At 38.9% G+C, this 20,271-nt stretch overlaps 2 protein-coding genes across 2 annotated transcripts; both read right to left on the bottom strand.

Annotated features, from left to right (window-relative positions):
* Positions 1 to 2,427: 2,427 nt before the first annotated feature.
* Positions 2,428 to 3,122, bottom strand: LOC137583592 (mitochondrial fission 1 protein-like). Its single transcript, XM_068298680.1, has one exon. It carries the CDS (start codon positions 3,038 to 3,040, stop codon positions 2,579 to 2,581), a length of 462 nt encoding a protein of 153 aa, XP_068154781.1. The 5' UTR covers positions 3,041 to 3,122; the 3' UTR covers positions 2,428 to 2,578.
* A 1,050-nt stretch (positions 3,123 to 4,172) lies between these two features.
* CCKLR-17D3 (Cholecystokinin-like receptor at 17D3) lies at positions 4,173 to 15,123 on the bottom strand. The gene is made up of 5 exons (XM_068298565.1): positions 14,609 to 15,123; positions 6,025 to 6,225; positions 5,677 to 5,943; positions 5,346 to 5,580; positions 4,173 to 4,660 (listed from the first exon to the last, which is right to left on the bottom strand). The coding sequence occupies exons 1-5, from the start codon at positions 15,099 to 15,101 to the stop codon at positions 4,180 to 4,182; spliced, it is 1,677 nt and encodes a 558-aa protein (XP_068154666.1). The 5' UTR covers positions 15,102 to 15,123; the 3' UTR covers positions 4,173 to 4,179.
* Positions 15,124 to 20,271: the final 5,148 nt, after the last annotated feature.

Here is a 20,271-nt window from a genome sequence, read left to right as displayed (position 1 = left end):
CTAATCCTGCCACAGGACACGTCTGAATGACATAAACAGACAATCAAATTACCAAGACGAAGAAGGGGCAAGCAAAAAAGATGTTAAAGTGAGCCATAAACTCACAGGAAAATTAAAGTTATTAAGTTAGACGAATAAATTAACAACTGGTTGAATGGGCAGAGATCGACTAGACGAAAGAGTTGGGATCGTGTATATCTCTCTATCAGCGGAAGCAGAGAGTCCATGGGGCAGGAGAGAGTATGACGGATTGCTCATGCATAATTAGTTAAGCACAAACACGACGCAGGACACCACAGAAATACTTCACAGGCCACTAGCTATGCATATTCTTCGTGTCCTGCTGGCCAAGTGAAACACGATGATGGTAAGCAAAAAGAAGTTAAACTGAACTCACAGGAATTTCATGCTCCGTCACTTGCTCCCAACACCCCGAACACGTTGATGAAGTCACTCAGTAAACGCAGTTACATACATATACAAATACAGACAAACATACAAGTATATGTATCTCAATGTTCTTGGTTTTCTTTCAGGGACGTCTCGCTGGGCCTTAATCAGCATTTTATAGTCGAAAATCAAAGACCATCAACTCGTCCCTCTTTTCTCTTGCGTAGACACATGCATATGGGGGAGGAAAAGCAACGTCCATCTTCTACTTGCCCCCCAATCATAAGTGGTCAGCCGCACTTCCGTTGGTTTTCTTTCTCTAGAGTTTATCCTTAGATATTGTTTGTTTATTTGATGACTTCCATTCTCATCCTTATCCACTTTCACAGATATTTTGGCGTGTCTTGAATATTTATTTGCATTTGATTACAACTTGTACGTTGCATATATATTTCCACGAATTTGGCCAACAAGTTTGATTAGATCAATCCCTCTTGGATAGGGAGAATAAACTGAATTAATCATTTAGAGGAAATTAGAAATTAAGAGAGAATGAGAGAGGAAGTGGACTGGTGGAGTTGTTGTTGTTGTTGTTGATGATGATGATGATGATGGCGAGGATGATGATGATGATGATTGTTGATTGAGTGCCGGCAATTGTGCGAAATTAAGATGAATGGCTACTGACTAGCGTGAATCCCTCGATGAGTAATGTCACCTGACGCAGCCTTAGCTGAAAATGGCCTCGTTAGGACTTCTTGTGTGACGCCAATGCTCACATGAAGAGGAGGTAAAAGTCGGCCTGAGGTGGAGTCTCTACTCTACACTAGCATTTCCGTTCTCAGTCTTTTGTTCTGCTCAGCTCATGCAAATAACTTCTGATATGGCCATGAAGCTACTTTTACTTGTTCAGCAGTATTTTTTATTCTTCTCCTTTTCAACTACTTTCTCATCTTTTACGCTTTCTTTACTGTTCTTGGTGTTTTTTTCCATTTATTTTGGTTCTTTTGGTTCTTTTGTCTTTTTGCCCACGTTGCAGAAAGCCCCAATGAAAAGCCATGGTATTAGTAGTTGAAGTATCTTCCTCTTCATTTTGAGCTTCAAAATGTTTTTCTCTGTCAAGGCCACGACAAAAAGGCCACCGAAAAGGGGTTTGCTGTGGGTGTGTGTGTGTGTATTGTGTCTAGCAGATAGACCAAGTCCAAGTGGTTACTTTAAAGCATCTGCTAACTGATCTAATAAACACTGTCAGATTTATCAGTGTTGGTAAATGATATTGAACTCTCTGCTTAACTCATTTCCCTAGCTAATTGACCTGGGCTATTTTCCCCTCATACAACATTCTTTGTTCTTATCGATTGGAACTACCTTCCACTTTATACTACGATATATATGTTTTTTTATCATCACTCGCGGCTGCGTAATATACATATGTATGTCTGTGTTTTGTGGCCTCCTTTTTTTTTGTCAGAAACAAGCATATCCTTTTCGTTTTGATTATACCCAATGCCTGTCTCCTCCATTTGCTTTAGTTTTCTTTCCTTTCCTGCGTTGTGTGTGTGTGTGTGTGTTTGTGTTTCGTCATAAATTAAATTACTTAAAGCACAAAGGCAGATTCTATGCGGCATACTACTACTGACTGACTGACAACAGCTCGTTTAGGGCCATATATCTTCCGCAAACTAGCTAGCAAAGGACCATGGTTAGGTGGAGGCAGCTCTTAGAGGGGTCGTTGCGTTTCTTGCGGATTTTTGCCTTTGCTTTAGTGCATACTTTTGCCTTCTGCCAAAGAAAAAGTTATACTATATATGCATGAATAAAATAAATTACAGCTACTTTGTCCAAGTTTTTACAAGCAACGTGACAGGGGAGATGTAAGATGAAAGGTGTGCACGAAAATTGGGTGGGACGAGGTGGGAGTGTTCTTGACAAATTTTTCATTGGAATTATTATGATGGAAATGATGATGAGATTGTGCAAGTGTTCTGATGACGGCGGTTACCAGGTACCACGTATGTCAATTGACTCCTTAAACTGTGGGCGATGCCCCCCTTTTTGTGCATACCATTATCATTTTTATTAACTAACGATTTTCCGGCACAAGCATAAGCAGTAGCAAAAAAAAAAAAAAACAAGGGGAAAACTCGGCTGGATGGGGTGTGGGAAGCAATGCGGGCTGGAGGGAACATCACTTTCTGACCATAGCCAAGCCCATTCCTAATATCCCTAAGACCATGAATAGAACCGTTCCTCCAGCCAACGCCATGGCCTTGACAATCTCGCGATCGCTTTGCTTTCTCATGTATGCCTCTAGTAGATTCATTTGATGATTGCTTTCAACTTCCAGGAACGCTTGACAGTATTTCAATCCCTCTGTGTAGTTCTTGAGTCGGGCATTACCAAAAGCCAGATGATAAATATAATCCCGCCGACCATCTGGATGCTCGTGGGCCAAATTCTCAAACAACATCAGGCCACGATTCACATCGTTCGTATAGCGACTGCGGACCAAACAGAATGCGTATTCAAATTTTGTCTCAGTGCGTATCCAACCATCTGTTTCCAGTTCACGATGGTATTTGCGTTCAAATCTCTGAAGATCTTCGGATGGTACCACTTCTTCTAGAAGCTCTTCCATTTCTATTTCCATTAGCTTATTGTAATTTTTCTCATATATAGCAAAAATCCCAAACAAAAAATTTCCTGACAACAAACAAAACGGTTGACAAATGAAATAAACAATAGTAAATATTCATATCAGACAAAACCAGTCTAAACAAGTAGTGATTGTGAAAACGTTAAAGATCGAGAGTTTTCCCCTTTTGACTTTGGCGGCACTTGAAGATTTCACCTACTCGAAAGTGTTGAACCTTTCAACCAACTGGGCTCGAAATGACCTACCCACCCCACTGGGCAACCAAGCGAATGTCCAGTGCTGAGTGCTTACCTCGCTCCAGTTACTTGCCATCTCAGAAGCCCCTCAACACTTTCATTTTTAATTTATGCAGTCCAAGTGAACGTTTTAATTGCAAGCTCATGGCAGCAGTAGCAGAGGCAGCAACCAATAGCAGCCTCCTAGCCCGAGCCGCTTATGGTTTTGCTCTCGGTCTCGGTCTCGGTCTCTCTATGGTTCTTGGTGTCTGGTGTTTGGGATTGGGATAGGAACTGGGGTTGGGACTGGGGTTTATGGAGAGGCTTCGGACTTTTGGGGTCGTTAGTTGCCTTCGGTTCGTCGCCTTGTCAAGTAGCAAACTGTGGCGACAATTACAATTCAACAGCTACCAAAGGACTGGAACTCTGTCACAGATGATTATTTTTAAGTAGGAGTGCTTTTGGCTTCGTTGTTTTGGCCAGTCCTGCAGCTTCTGCGAGGCCTTCTCCTGTTGATGTCCCCCCCCCCATTGGCCGAAAATATTCTGTTTGTACTGGCTTATAATTGCTTTTGAGTAGGAGTTTGGTTATATTCTTAAATGCTGCAAAATAATAAGGAAAAATTCAACCAATTTGCTAAATAACTAAAAGAAGAGGCAAAACTGTTTCAATTTCGCCTGCTGGTTTAAGATATATTTCAAGGATGCAAATAGAACCGGATCACTCAAAGTATTCTTGCCATTTTTATTGCAGTTTGCATTTATTTGATTGGAACCTTTGGTTTTTCAATTGAAATACATTAAATACATTATTGTTAGCTAGAAAAAAAAAAAACGCGAAGAAAAAAAATTGATTTTAAAATACAATATTTACAGAAAAACAATTTTGAATTCTTTTCATCTTCACTCTCCTATCCACTCACAGCCGAGGACTATCGACTGCTCCACTATTTGTATGCACCACCGAGTTAAGCAGTTGCTGCTCATGACGTGATCGATTCCGCCATGATGACGACGAACCCAAGCCTATGGCTATGTTGGGTTGATTGATTTGGCCGCCCATCACCACTTGACTGGCCGAATGGCCGCCAGCCAGGCCGGTTGCACCGCCATTGCTGCGATGCCAAGGTATACCCTTGAAAGTATCCACGAAAGCTCGACGAAAACTGGCATTCATGAAGCAATATGTTATGGGATTGCAACAACTCGAAGAGTAAGCCAGCAATTGCATATAGCCAATCGATGTGTAGTCTATATATTCGTACAGCGATTGGCCAATGAACATGCTCAGCGTATTGATCACATAAAGAGGCGTCCAGCAAATGAAAAACTCAAGCACCAGCACGAATAGCATCTTGACGACACGTTTCTTACTCTCTAGGGTTTTGGCCTCGTTCGATCTATAAAAATAAAAAACACAGACAGGATTGTAAACAATGTCAGTCATCGGTTTAGAGCTTTTTGTTGCTTTTTAGAATTGTGTTGCATACAGTTAGGCTGCCATTTTGCACATTGGGCATTAAGTGGAGAAATTTCTTAAAATATATTGAGAACTAACTAAAAGAACATCATTCATTGGCAACATGGATTCAATCGTTCTTCAAGTGCCTACAAAGTCACATGTTTGATCATCTGTTTGTTTTGGCTGAAATTTTTAGTAAACTTCGATGTGTCGACAGGAATGGAATGGAAAATTAAGGCCAATGTATGTCAAATATTTTGAAATTAAATACTTTCCAATCATATAAAATATGCGGAATGTAGGAAACTTGCTGTTTGACACATTAAAAGAAGCTTCTCTAGAGTGAGATTCAACACTTTAAACCAAGTTTGGCCATTCTCTTCATTTGTACCTTAGGCCGTTTTACATGAGAAATTTCCCTTGATGTGTGGATCAATGAAATTCGCAAGGAAACGACAAGTTATTGAACTGATGTTTAAACTGAAATTTCGAAATATTCATAGTTATCTGATTATCCATTGTTGCCCAAGCCCAAAAATGTAACATTTCATAGTTTTCAGTGCGTCGGAATAGAATAGAACCGTGATTTCATATGTGGGATGAAGGAATACATATATACATACCTTCGAAGCGCTGCATCATGCATACGTAAACTGGGTGAAGCTGTCTTTGCCAGGGTCACAGTTGTTGTTGCTGTTGCTGATGATGTTGTTGCTGCTGTTGCTGCTGCGGTTGTCGATGTCGTTGTTGCCAGTGTACCTGCTGTTCCTGCTGCTGCTGTGGTTATCGTTGTTAGAGTCGTTGTTGCTGTTGCAGTATTAGCTCCTCCACCATTATTGTTGTTAGTACTATTTCCGTCTGGCATACATATAAACGTGTGTGTGTGTGTGTGTGTGTGTGTTTGTGTTTATTTCAGTTTAATTTATACAAAAGAAAAACCACAATCTCCCTTACCATTGTAATCTGTGGCCGCTGTGAGTACCAAGATACAATTGTTGCTGCTGCCAGGTGTTGTTCCCAGGTCCATTCCACCGCCAGATGCCTGTTGCACCACCCTGCTGACCGCGTCTTTGCCCATGCCCACATACAGGGTGCGCGTGATGAGTATATAGGCCACACATAGCACCAGCAAAGGCAATACCAATAACAAAAAATCCAATAATATATTATACAACCTCTCATAACCTTGATCTGGCCAGATCTCGCGGCATTTGCAATAACCTGTCACCAAAAAGTTCATAAATTTTTAAATATTAGGTCTTTTTCGATTGATAACGTTAACTGCCATTCCTAGTTCCTTACCTGGCCGACTGGTCGGAATCAATTGACTGAATACGGCTATCGGTGTCATACACAAAATGCCTCCAAGCCAAATAAATCCGATTATCTTGTAGGCGTGACTTATTGTCTGCCAGGAACGAGAGCGCAACGGATGGCAGATGGCATAATAGCGTTCACACGATATGGCAACCAGTGTCCATGAAGAGACGGCCACCGAGGCGGCTGTAAACAGGCAAAAGAAGAATTAAGTGGGTCAAGATGGCAAATAAACATAAATCATATTAATAATGTATGCTTTTCATTCATAAATATTAAACATGTATATATGTATGCAGTGTGACCTCGTTAGGTTGCTGGTAAAGTAAAGTCTTGTTCTAATTAAGACACATTCATTAGTGAAAATTGCTCGTTATGGCTGTTCTTAAACAGTTAATACCCTGTACCCTAAAAGTACACACAAGGGTATACCCCTCGAAGCGTCTAGAAATTCCTTAAACACAAAAACTCGCCAAATTTTACTTACACAGAAACTCAAATGCTAGTTAAAGCTTAAGTTTGGGTAGTTTACTTAACTGATGGCAGGGTATTTTTATGTTCTGCTAATGACAATTTAATGGGGACTCCAATAGAGAAAATGGGCCCAGGGCTAATACAATGTTCGGGATTTTTTTCCCTTCTTGTTGCACATTTTGCTCCAGTTACATTTTAATTATAAAATTTGCATATTAAAAAATGCTATAGCCTCGCCTGATGGCATCCCACGGGGAGAACATTTACACAATTTATTTCTAGATGCAATTAAGTTAAACAATTTGTGATACTAACATGCGCGGGGGAAGGAGGGGGCATGTGGCCCACTAATTATATATTAATTGCGTTTACAATTAATATTAACCATTATCTATAGCATAGTCAACAATTCCCCCAATAAGTCACTATTTGCAAATAGTTGAATTTTTTATTTGCAGTTTTTTTAATAATTAAAATTCTAATTAAAATGATACTATGAAATATGCACAATTTATATAGAGCAGAGAGTGCAATGATATATATTCTCGATTAGGATGAGGGGCCAAATCTATTTAAGCTCTATTTAAGTCATGTTTTGGGAGGATCACAGAGAGGGAATGAGTTTGAATAAACTTAGATGAATCTGATGACTTGTTTTAACTATTATGTAGTTAAATGTCATAGGAAAGGGTATTTGATCGTTTCCATAACGTCATCTACGTCTACATCTCTTGCACTTTCCGTTTGGTATTGCATAAAATTAATGAATTTCCTGATTACTTTGTAGCCAGCCAGCGTGTTTGATTTAAAAACACAAAATGGCATATATCTTTAAACGAAATGTATATTTACATACATTCATATGGATGTATGTGTAAAGGCAATCAATGAGAAACGTTTGGGAAAATGGAAATCAGTCTTATGACGCAATTTTATCCAGTTCTTCCTTTTCATCTCGATATTTTTCTTCTTTTTTTTTTTTGTATTTGTTGTTGGGCCACTTAAAGTTGTAATCACAGTCAAAAACCGAAACGGCAAGCTTTCGTCTTTATAACTTATACATCTGGGGATGGAGGGTTAGATTAGGTGCTGGCTAAGGGGGAGAAGGAAGGAGGTAAATGAAGGGAATATGTATGGGAACACGCACAAACATTTCGGCCATATGTCATCTGGCTGACTGACCCATTCCTTCGTTACGGAAATGCGAACGCAACCCAATCCTAAGCACTCTTCTGCTTGTTCGTGTTAAGAAAAACAAATTTTTTGTGGTCTACGCCTCCATTTATTTGCCGGCAATCAAATTTTATCGCCCAACTGACGCTTATAAATTTCCGCCTGTCCCACCACCCCGCACTCCCCCTGGCCCTTACCAGAAGAGCCTGTCACACAGTTTGGTGAGTGTGGTAAGTGTGTGTTTTTGTATTTTGCTGCGGGTCTGCATGTCGTATACGTAATATGCTTAACACGTTCCATAGCCGTTGCCTCTTAAAGGCGTTGCCTCTCATCCTATTTATATATTTTTTCTTTTTGCCTTTTCTCTGCTTTTTTCTCTGGTACAAATCAAATTCAATCAAGGAGCCAAGCAACGGCAAAAAAAGAAAATCAAGAAATTGAATTTGTGTTCACTGCCGACTTATTTGCTGTCAGTTTTTGCATTTGACGATTGAATTACATACACACCCACCACACACACCCAACACACACACACCCACCGACAAACTAAGACTCTTACAAATTGTGTTTGTATTTTAAAATGATTTAGTTGTCATGACTTTGGCAGGCGGCAGGCAAATCCATCAAACTGTTTAACTGCCGCGTATTAAAGTTTAACAACAACACGCTTACAACAAGCACAAAACACTTACACACTCGCGAGCACACTAACACACACTGGCACACTCACAAGCTCATGTTATTTATTGTCCGCTTGACTGAAAGCATCTTCAAACAAGGTTTACATTCCATGTCAATCAAAACGTCAACTTCAATTTTACCAAAGGGCTCAAATGTATGCAACACCTTTCGCTGTCGCTGTGTCTTGGTGAAAACTAGAATATGTAGCATACATTTCGGTGGCATGGCATATTCTTTTTTTCTGTAAATTTTGTAGTTAAGGCGTTAGCGTCACGAACTTTAGTACTTTTATCTATATGTCTATACAAGGTTGTGGGCCAAAGGAACAAAAATCTTCAAAGCTTGGCTCAATTTGATGTTTAGGTGTTAAATTTGGAGAATACTTTGCCAACATTACTTGTGCTGAGGCCAACTTGGCGTATGCGTAATTTTTAGTTGTCAAAGGAGCGACAAAGTGCCGAATGATATTGAAGAATTGCTTAAATTTCCGACTTTGGTATTATTTTTGTTTGTAGAAAGTGCTCGTTGGTCAAAAAAAAAACGTATACGCAGGGTGTGCCCGCTAGAAGAAAACGTGATAAAGCAAACTTTAAAATAAACTAAGAATCAACTTCTATTTTTGACAAAAAGGCTAATATTTCAAAACTTAATAAAAAAAAGATTTGGTTACTAATCTATTTTCCATTTAACCTTTAAGTTGATGTAAAAAGATGGACCTAATGTACAATAAACTTTTCGTATATGTATATAATAATTTGATTGACAACCGGACAGCTGTAAAGTTACTGGCAAAGTGAGTTCCAGGGTTTCGTACACGGACAGGGATCGAGACCGAGACCCATACCAAGTGGCGGTTGGCAGGTCCAGTCACATATTTGTAGCGTGTGGCTGGGGAATTTGTTTTTTTTTGGAATTCGCAAAACGAGAAATAAAATACAACGACACAGAGATGATGATGACGATAAGAGTGATGATGAATGATATGTTACAAATGATGACAGGACTCCTTGCCAGAAGTTGGCCTTCGGGACTGTAGACGATGGCAAAGGAAATGAGAATAAGGAAGTGAAAGTGAAATAGTAATAACGATTTGCTAGTGGTTTAGCTGTAGACTATGTTTAGAAATGACTTTCTATGGGCTAGGGACAATAGTGGACTTGCTTGACCCAATTTTCTATTTAAAGATAAGATTAATAAATAAACTTGTGATGTCGCTAAGTGGGAAACTCTTTAAGTCACAGGAAATGAAAAAGTCCTGTAGTTGAGAGAAATTCATTCAAATGTAGCTTGAAGGCATTGCGATTGCATTTTTTTTTAAATTTGTTGAGTTTAATTTGTGTAAATTTGTTTTCTATCTATTTGTTGCCTCACCCTGTATACACACACACACACACAGACACACATGTATAGCTTTCACCCATGTTTAACTTTATTTTTTATTTTGGCTCATTTGCATTCTCATTGTTGTTTCTTTTGTTGTCGGATATGTTCTGTTCAGTTTCAAATGATTTTAATTCAATTTCCAAATTTTGTAAAAACTTTTTCCCAAAAGAATTTAAGATTGACGGAACGGTATGGGTCGGGACGGGACGGGATGGGATGAGACGGGAATTCATTCCGAATTTATTTCAAAACCATTTCAAAGCCATGGCATTTAAATGCCACAATGAATGCATTAAATTTTATAAAACCAAAATCAGAAATACGCACAAAAAACAACAAACGAAAATTCTATTTAAAGTTGAAACAAAGTTACTTCAAACTTCTTTATTGTTTGTTGGTTGTTCCTTTTCCTTCATGTATTTTTTTTTTTTTGTTTGATTAAAACTAAGTTGGTAAACTTGGCTTTAGGTAAAGTCTAGGCACATACACACACACACACACATGTCTTAAGCAGGTTCATGTTGATTTTTTTTTATGGCATTTGTGTTTTAATTTAAATTACAAAAGAAAAAGTAACAAAAATAATCCCAAAGAGGCAAAAGTTGAAACAGCAACTGAAACTTTTTAGTTGCTCAAATGAGAAACTTTGGCAGGTTGAAATCTGGTCTCGATTTCGCAATACCCTGCACAATATGTGGCCTTTGCCAATGCCAATTCAATCAAGAGTAAACTTTTTCCAGAACCCAATACCATCTTTCCAACCACTACTTTAAATAACTTAAAAGCTTTCACAAGTACAAAAATAAGTAGGAAGGTGCTCACCACAAAAACGAAAAAAATGAATAAATAAACAAGAAAAATTACGTTCATCTTGTTAAGCTTTTCATAAGTAGGCGGATTAAAATGTTGCTACTTTTAAGGAGAGAGAATAATGTGCACAATATTGCGTAGAGCCAATTATGAGATTAGCTCGTGTCACAGTTGCCCTTCAGCCATTTGGCTCAAGGCTAATACTGGAAATTTGCCCAAAAAGAAGGAACGCCCAGAGCAAATGGCAAAGTTTAATATGAAAACTAAGTATTTGATACTACCCACAACTGTTTTTAGTCGATCTCTCAACTGAACTTAATTAATTCACTCGAATTGTGTTTATTTTCTTGACCAACTGGTTAATCCTTTGGCTATTTAAGTCAAACGGCATATTTGATTATGGTTAATGTCCTGAGCTGATGGAAGTACGTGTGAAAGTGACCACCGCATTATAATGAGAGTGTCCCATTTCTGGGAGTGGCCAGAGCACTAACTAACACTACAGATAATCGAGCGACCACCCTGTCCTGTTGTCCTCCACACAGTGTGTACCTGTATGGCAAATTGCAAGTGTGTTTTGTGCTAGGGAACTTAGAGTTCAAGCTAGAGCCCCAGCGCCAACACCATTGCCGTTGGCCAAAAACTCATTAAGCAAATTGTGCAACCTGCCAAGGCCTTGTTTATACAACCCCAAAACCCACAATGTTTTGTCCCCTCCCAGCCCCGAACCACGTCTCACCAGCATCTCATGCCGCACCATGTGTGGAGAAGTGAACGACAATAAAAACAACAATTGGCAAACGTAAACAACAAGGCAACAAGCAAAAATGCCCACCCAAAGAAATAAAAAAAATCCTTCCATCCATCAGCAGGAAGAGCAGAAGTAGCTGGAGGAGGTCCATGACCAAGTCCTGACCGTAGGCGTTGTATGCGGACGTGGGCGTCGTTGAACGTTTAGTTCGCACATGTCATATGGTTCACCATCTTCCTTTTGCCTTCTTCCTTCTTGTTTCTCCTTATACCATGCACTAAACCAACAAACTATCCTGCACAATGGGACAAAAACAGTTCAAAGTCTTGAAAAGTCTGCAGACTCACTCTTGATTTCTCAAAGGACAATCGACTGATGCAACAGTTAATGAGGCGATAAAAGTAGTTCACGTTGACATAGACAAATCGATTAAGGCAACAGTAGATAATGATTTTATCTACTAAACTAAAATGAAACACAAGATCATAATATTTATTTAGATCGATAAGTTTCAGGGAGTTTCGGGTCTTTCGCCCATTCTGAAAATAAACTGAATTTAAGGCGATGTTAAAAACACATTTAGCATTTTCACATACTTTCCCAGACCCCAAAGCCATGGCCACTTCCTCCTTCTTTGGGTGTGCCATGGTGGTCATAAAGAACTTTTGTTTAACACATGTTTTGTGCAACGCCGGGGACTACAACAACACCGACAACAAAAACAACGGCAACAGCAAGAACAGCTCTTAAAACACACAGAGTCCAAACAACATCGAAATTGTTTTTTTATGTTGCTTCATATTAAAGTTGCTTTAGCGCCATGAAAAAGAAGGCACAAACCTTGGCTTCATTTGTAGATATCATTTTTATGCTCTTGTTCTTTGTTAAGTTTAGCGTTGGATTAAATTTAATTCACAAAAAATAAACTGTTGTTAGTAATCGAATTTAGACGACAGTTTAATCGAAAAGAACAGTAAGCTAGACGATTAAATATGTATTATCAAACGATAACTTGTTCATTTTCACCGAAATATTCGGATCATTAACTCACCTTAATCACGTTATACAATGGCTTATCAGCGATTATAGAAACGATAACCCAGCTTCTCATCTGTCGATGATCTGTTAAGAGGACTTACAATTGTCTGGGATAACTTTCTGAACCCGCTTAAAGGCCAAAGTTCATTCTCATTATCCTTTCTTCCGAATTTTTGCTGCTACTCTGAGGTCTTTCGAGTTAATTTGAATTCAGCTAACTAAATTGTTTGGCAACAGATGTGTTCTGTCCTTCTGTGGTTATGTAATTGTAATTATACGCGTCTGTTACATGTTCCATGTACTGTTTCCCGGCTTCTCTGGCTCTCGTTTCCCCCCGAGTCCTGCCCTGTTGTTAGCCATGTCCCGAGACCTTGGGCTTGGTTCTTATCCCTTGTTTTTTGCCCTGTATTCCTGTTGGGCATTAAAATTGTTATTTAATTCACAGCTTGTTGCTGCCATAGAAGAAAAAACAAAAATAATTCATCCAGTGGGTGGAGAAAACTAAGTGTGCAACGCCATCTTCTAGTCATTTAAATTACGCTCACGAATCTTCTCCTCTTCCTGTTTCCTCCTTGTCATGCTAATGTATCCGTACACAAAAAAACACGACAAACGAAAATTAGAGGGAAAACAATGACAAATTGAAAATAAGCTGGCCGAAAACGAAGAAGTTGCCATAATTTCCACGTAGATTAAATCTGGCTGGGTATTTTCATCCTTATTGCGAGTCCTTAAATACAATTTTGGTTGCCTCAGTGTGTGTGTGTCTTGCTAATGCGCCTACGCCATAAACATAAGCAACAATAAGCGAACCACTAAGCCCCAGCCTGGCCCCCTAATTGTCCCTCTGCCAAATGACTTTTCTCATACATAACACACATACACGCACTCAGTCAGGCAAGAAGGACTCGCAAGGACATTGGGCAAATGTCTTTTTAATAGTATCAAACTCGGACAAGTGTTTGATTTGAAGTTATGTTATAGCCATTCCACACACATTCCATTGTGTCTCAACAAGCTCTTCGTCCAATAAAATCACAAGATATTTGAATTTTAATTTGCGTCTGACGCACAACAGACGACGAAAACGAAGGAAAAAGAAAACGAAAGCAACATTACAAAAAACAAAGAAGAAAAACCCAGAAAAATTGACTTCAAAAAGTGAACAAATTCCATTTGTCAATGATTTAAGGTTCGTAGAAGGATTCCCCTATAAAGTGTCGTTATTGTCAATAGCATACTTTTTTGGGCAATGAGTATTTTTTACTCGGAATTCACATAATAAACTAAAATCAGTTTATATTCATTCCCCGAGATACCGAATAATCATGAATGGATAATCTAGGAATATAAGTCAACTAACTGACATTAAGTTTTTATTAACATAACGTTAACTGCCGTTCAAAGTGAACTTCTATGGCCTAGGACGTAGTCAATAAAACGATCCACATGCTGACGATGATTATCATAAAAAGTTATGTTAATGCTTCTTCAACCCAAAAACTCACACACACAAACACCTAAATAGACATGAATACAAAGAGACATACACATAAATACAAATGTGTTCACATACATATATTGCTTATGTATTTGGAATTTTAGCTAATTGAAGGCAAAAGTAGTTCACCCCCTACCTAACCTCATCACACCTCACCATTGCCAGCCTTTTACCCAGTTCTATTTACCTTTCACAAGGCAAACGAAAACAAAAAAAAGCAGGAAAAATACAGAATGGCTTACAAAAAATGTTGAACGAAGGAGAACGAATAGAACCCATGGGTAAGTTTTAGGACTAAGCTCAACATTATAATTAGGTTAGATTAGAAGGCGACAGTGGGTGAAGGCAGGCGGTTGGGAGGTTGGGTTAAACGTTTAAGTGCTGTCGCAGACAAATCAAGTTAAAGCTTTTTTTGGGTTTCGTGAGGGTGAGCATTTCAGTGACAGTTGATGGAGGTTCGGGGGAAAACACCATCTAGATCTAAGATGGCAAATGAATATACAGGTAAAAGTACAGTTACTTTCTACAATTGGGCAATAATGATAATAGACAATGACCCGATTCTATTAAATTTGCAATGTATTTAAAACTTGGCCAACCTTTTTTACCCAACTAGTTTTACTTGATATTGATTGATTTAATTACTAGGCTAACTTTCATCAAATTGCTGTGTCATTGCATTTAATATCTAAACCAGCAAAAGTATTAAAGAAATTCAATCTTAAATTTTGACTTTGTGTTTTTTGCTTTGCACTTACCCTGGGCAAATTGAAAGAGTTTGCATAGGAACTCGCCAAAGATGAACTGACGCATCAGGGTGCCAGCCAAAGTGACCGGCATGCAGAAGACACCCAGGAGCACATCCGATATGGCCAAATTGAGGAGAAATACGTTGGTTATGGTGCGCATACGACGATTCTGGACCAAAGTCGATATGACCAGAACGTTGCCCAAGACGGCAAATATGAAAATAACACTGTAGCTGGGTATCAACCAGAATGGCATTTCCGTGGCGGACGTTGACGACGATGTGCTGGATGTTGGTGCGAAAGTTGTTGCTGCCAGCTCACTGGTGGCCATATTGAAATTGTTAGCCGAGATGTCCACGCCCTCACCATTGTCCCCATCCGCCACCGCCACCGCCACTGATGCCGCCTCCGCATCCGCCTCGTCATAAATGCCAGAACCAAAGCTGGAACCGGAACCCGAGGCGGAGGTGTTATTGAAATATGCACTAAAGTTACTCGCCATTGAACTTGAACTCTCATTCAATGTCAGCGATACGATATGACTGGCTGCTTTGGGTGCATTTGCAAAGTAGGCCAATAGGGCCTGATAGTCGGCCACAACATTATCCTCGAGATTCATTATCAAGTATTTCGATCACACATTTTATCGAACCAAAAATAGTTTTGTTCTCTTTTATTGCCAATTGAAAATTAAACTAAAAAAAATAAAATCACAAAAGAAGACACAAATTTTGTTACGCAGGCGCGCAGGATTCGGTTTTGAATTTGAATTATGTTTTTTTTTTTTTTTTTGGTTTTTTTTAATTTAGTAATTCGTCACCACGACACGAGGCGACGGTCGACTGTGGAGGATTGGCGCTTCGTTACGCTTCGCCGTCCTGTTTTGCAGGACCGTCACTTGTAACGCCTCGTTACCAACTGGCGAGCCTTTTGTTTGGCGTTTGGCTGCTGTTGGCGCATCTTTCTGTGAATATTGTGCGGCCATCAACATTGTACAGAAACTCACCACAGCAACATGTTGCCAGCAACAAGCTGTTGGCAAATAGTACTTACTTCCATGAGTTCTATGAAAGAAGCGAAAAACAAAAAGGACAAGTTGCTTCAGTTTCAGTTTGCTTTTAGAAAAACCAAAAACAATGTTTACTTATTCTTAGAACCGAAAATTTATTCTAATTGAGTGAGACTAAGAATCTCAACTAAGCTTGCCTAAATTATTTAAAAGGAAAGATTCGGAGAAAAAAAACACCGCAGTATTTGGTCAATGCTTTTATTATACTGCTTGAAGGCTATATTTAGGAATTGAGTTCAAATCCCAAACCTTAAGAGGGGTGGCTTCAGGTGCATAGCTTATTTCTTGAAAGGTTTTAATTCTTGCCCCAAGGTATAGTTGTGTATTAAAGTCTTCAAAATGTTAGTTACAGGCAGAAGGAGGCGGTTCCTAGAACCGTGCTGCTCTAGGCATGTTCATCCATACATCTGCATGAACACCTAGATTTCTGGGACTATAAACACATTTAGTTAGCTTCAATTCTTGTTAAGCCCCTTTCACAACTCACTTTGGTAAGTGGAGGAACTTATTCACTAAACATGACTCACTGACTCCTTTCTTCAATTGCTCACTGGTTCACTGGTTAATACAATACTCCCTGACTTACCAGATCACTGATACCCATGTTCAGCTTCTCTCACACCGCTTTATGGTCGGGAATTCAATTTCTGAAGGTTTAAATCAAATTTCTCATGAACAGCTTAAGTGGTTAACCAAGTTGGAAAAGAGATATCACCGTTTGTACTTTTAAGTGTAAGGATATTTTAGAAGGGTCATTAGAATGTTAACTTACGTTTTCTGTTTTTCGTGGTACAGAACTAACGAACTGACTCCTTCGGCCTCGAAGTCTTCCATCGCATACTAAACAATTGATGTTTTAAGTCACATACTTCATACATGATCATAATAATTCATTTCAAAATTTGACAAAACTTGCTTGAAGACTTAATGAGAATGTTTAAAAGTATGCAAACAGGACATTTTCTTGTTAGTTTTACCGCGAATTTAGCTAGAATGCAAATGCAATGCGCCTGGAAAATTACAAATTTCAGCATTTAAACTGTAATTTATGCCTCAAAAATCGAATTTTCATAATGCACTGCAAACCATTTTGCAACACAATAGAAAATTCTATAGAGAACTGTCTCACTTAATTTTTATATAAAGAAAATCTACATGGACAAATTAAATTATCTTAAGATTATTAAAAAAGCAAAGCAGTGAGTTGGTGGTCTGTGTGGCTATTTGATGACTTCTATATCTTCTTCAGCTCTATCATATTCATACAAAATGATGTTATCACCTTTCATTTTATGTTAAAATTACATTAAAACAAAATAGGATTGAAGGATTGGGTTCTTCTTTTCCTCAAGTGTGGATAGAGATTGTATTAATTGCAAAGATATTCTAATCTTAACACTAAAGAAACATAGACTATACTTAGTCTCAATACTTATTGCAGTCGATTAAGGAATGTTTTACAAATTTATGGGATCCATTTATCCTTTGTGCTTTTAGCGCTTTATGAACGCATTTTTGAGCTCAACTTCTACAAAAAATATATACAACTCTTACTTGCTCGAAATGCTACCTCATTGAGTGGATATAATAGTCATCGTCAGAATGTTGAAATAAATTATATGCATATTTAAAACACACTTTTATTCTTTACAATTTGGATAGCCAAGTTTCTAATCTTCTTGGGTAACTGACATCATTGTTGCTTCTGTCGATATGCCACTGCTGTTGGAGAGTGTACTTGAAGTGGACTCTTAATTCGAAGATTCTGCTGTGACTGTAGGCACCTGGGTGGGATTGGACAGTGTGTTGCCCATAGAAATCTTACTGGACCTAGCACTGGGAACGAACCAATCATCTTCATCCATCATAATCCTTTGCACATCTTCCACATGGGTGTTGGCGAAGTAAAATGAGCACTCCTCATAAATGGCACCAGATTGGGTGGAGGTATTCAAGACTTCCAGCACTTGCTCCTCCACTGCTTTACGCTTGGTCGCATCCGTGATCTGATTACCAAAAAAAGCGATGATTTTGTCCGAAGGTTGCGGCTCGATCTTCTCGCGGAGAAACTCTATAATATTGGCTTCGTTCACTAAAATTTCCTCCATTGCAATAAAAGAGGGAAGAAAACAAAAATTATTAATACAGTTCCGTTTTGTTAGATTTGTTGAATTGAAATGAGACTACAAATCCATCCAGCTTTAGTCGTTGACTTTCGAAAAGGCATAATGAGTGACGTCAAAAGCAAGGCCAACCTGATTCCCCCTTTCATCGTCTTTTGAATGATAATCCTAAACAAACAAAATACTAATTTCAAACGCAATCAAAGTAGCAGAGTTGGATCCTGATTCTAGACGAAAAAGTGGATATCAGGTTGGCCTTGCTTCTTCCTTCACTCATCATGCCTTCACTAAAGTCGATGTCATGAGTAGGATAGATTTGTCATCTCATTTAATTCTAGAATTCCTTAGAATACGGAACGTTTTGAAATTTCTGGCTCTTCTCTATATTTCTTGATATTATATGTGTTTTCTATTATTGTAATGTCGAAAATTTTCGTAGATGAAACAAAACTCCTGCAATTCCTCCGCGAGAAGGTGGAGCCGCAAAGCATACATCAAATAATGGATCATTTTTGGGAAGAAAAAACGGATGTGATCACGTGGGAAGCGGCAGCGAAGCAGCTGTTGGATGTCTTGATTACCTCCACCCAGTCTGGTGTCATACATAAGGAGTGCTCATTTTACTTCGCCAACACCCATGTGGAAGATGTGCAACGGATTATGATGGATGAAGATGATTGGTACAATCCCAGTGCTAACCCCAGTATAATTGCTTTGGAAGGAGCAGTGCCTTCCAGTACATGGTCCAGCATCCAAAATACATTCCAGTACATTGCCAATTGGCTCATCCAAATTGTTGAGAATGCAGATGGATTTTAAAAATAAATTTCAACAATCATAAACTTGTTTTTTATTGATGATGTCCTTTGGATAATATTTGGGCTTCTTTTAAAGTGTTGGGACATGTGATTTAGAATAGAATTTTTGTATTCTGTTCCCATAATCGTAATGTACATTTTAAAATACCTCAATTTAATGTTACGGAGATTAGACAGCCTACGGGTAAACCAGACCGGCGTACTGGAGACGGTAGAGACATTCACATAAGGAACTAGACTAGAAGAGGAAAAATTCATTGCACAATCTATGGCACAGCACTTAAATAGAAATATTAGAGAGACTGAGATATTGTTCAATGAATTAGTAACGGATTTGTAAGAAGTAAGAACTTCAATGGTAGGGTGATAAGGATCTTCAGGCTTCACAAGGGCCTGTGTGTTGGATACCCAAATAACAGTGGGATCCAAGATAAATACAAGATCAGGGATTCTTTTAGAAGATCTGGTCTAGCGGACATTCAAGTAGGCTATCAAGAAGAACATTTTGAGACGAAGGAATTAAGCAAGATTATCATCAACCAGCCAAGAAGTATAAGCTAAAGTTGGAACATCTGAAGACAGATTCGAGTTGACTGCAATGAGTACTCCGCCGCCACGACCACCAACACGCTCAAACCTTTAAGAAAAAGTGTGATTTCTGCAAATAATCATTTCGTTCTGATTCATTTGAGTCAACTCCATTTAAAAGTTGACAATAAAAACTACAAATACATGCATCTATATATGTATATACATATACATATGGAGTATAACTTTCTAATTTTACAAAACTCTGGAAAATGCCCTCGTACCACCTTTTTAACACGAGCACCTTCTTAATGTGCACGAGCATGCTTGTGGGGGCGGGATCTTGCCTTTGAAGCACGACGGACACCGGTCTTCTTCTTCTTCTTGTTGTCGATGTCGTCGATGTCACTGTTGTCGTTGATGTTGTCGTTGATGTTGTCGTAGTTGTGCTTGCTTTTGTACCTTAATGGCATCTCGCAGGGATCTATGATATACGTTCGCCAGGGAAAGATGTAATCCAAGCTTCTGCTCAATTTCACAGATTTGTAGGTGAGCAACAGGGCCACAACTAACTTGATGCTATTCACGAAATAGTGCCCAACGAAATTTAGCAAGGAATTCTTTGCGACCTTGGGATGCTAGACACAGCATCCGTTGAAGATCCCCAAAGTAGCTGCAAACGGCTCCGAAACCAGAGCAATCACGATCTGATTGAGTATATAATACACGACGATATCCACAATAACTTGCCGACTCCTGATTACTGGTCCTATCTTCTCCACACGAAACAGGTGCATCAACATCACTATCGAGAGGGTAACCAAAATGGATGGAACATCAGCTTGATATTTCATGCGCAACACGTTGACATTCATGATGAAAAGCCCGACAACCAAAAGGACTGCGGCCTTCAGCTCCCAAGTCTCCTGTCTAGAGCGAATGAAGAGCATTCTGCAAATAATACAAACTTTTCAGAAATTTTTAGAAAAATCTTATCAAAACATCAAAAAATTGAATAAATTGTTCCAGATCTGTGAGTGTCTGAATTGTAAGTGACCTGTGTGGCCTACAGCTTTGGGGTATGGAAATAAATTCCAATCTCAAAGCCTCCCTGATCGAATCAATGATATACCA

This window comes from Drosophila tropicalis, unplaced genomic scaffold (assembly GCF_018151085.1).
Source record: "Drosophila tropicalis isolate 14030-0801.00 unplaced genomic scaffold, ASM1815108v1 contig_867, whole genome shotgun sequence".
Taxonomy (NCBI): domain Eukaryota; kingdom Metazoa; phylum Arthropoda; class Insecta; order Diptera; family Drosophilidae; genus Drosophila; species Drosophila tropicalis.
Note: the sequence above shows the minus strand (reverse complement) of the source record. Positions and strands in the feature narration are given on the sequence as shown.

Excerpts from the sequence above, each read along its gene's own strand:
- LOC137583592 (XM_068298680.1), bottom strand. The coding sequence starts at position 3,040 with ATGGAAATAGAAATGGAAGAGCTTCTAGAAGAAGTGGTACCATCCGAA.
- CCKLR-17D3 (XM_068298565.1), bottom strand. The coding sequence starts at position 15,101 with ATGGCGAGTAACTTTAGTGCATATTTCAATAACACCTCCGCCTCGGGT. Across the intron at positions 6,226-14,608 it reads ACTCTTTCAATTTGCCCAGG|CCGCCTCGGTGGCCGTCTCT; the intron begins GTAAGTGCAAAG and ends GCCTGTTTACAG. Across the intron at positions 5,581-5,676 it reads AGCGGCCACAGATTACAATG|ACGGAAATAGTACTAACAAC; the intron begins GTAAGGGAGATT and ends TATGTATGCCAG.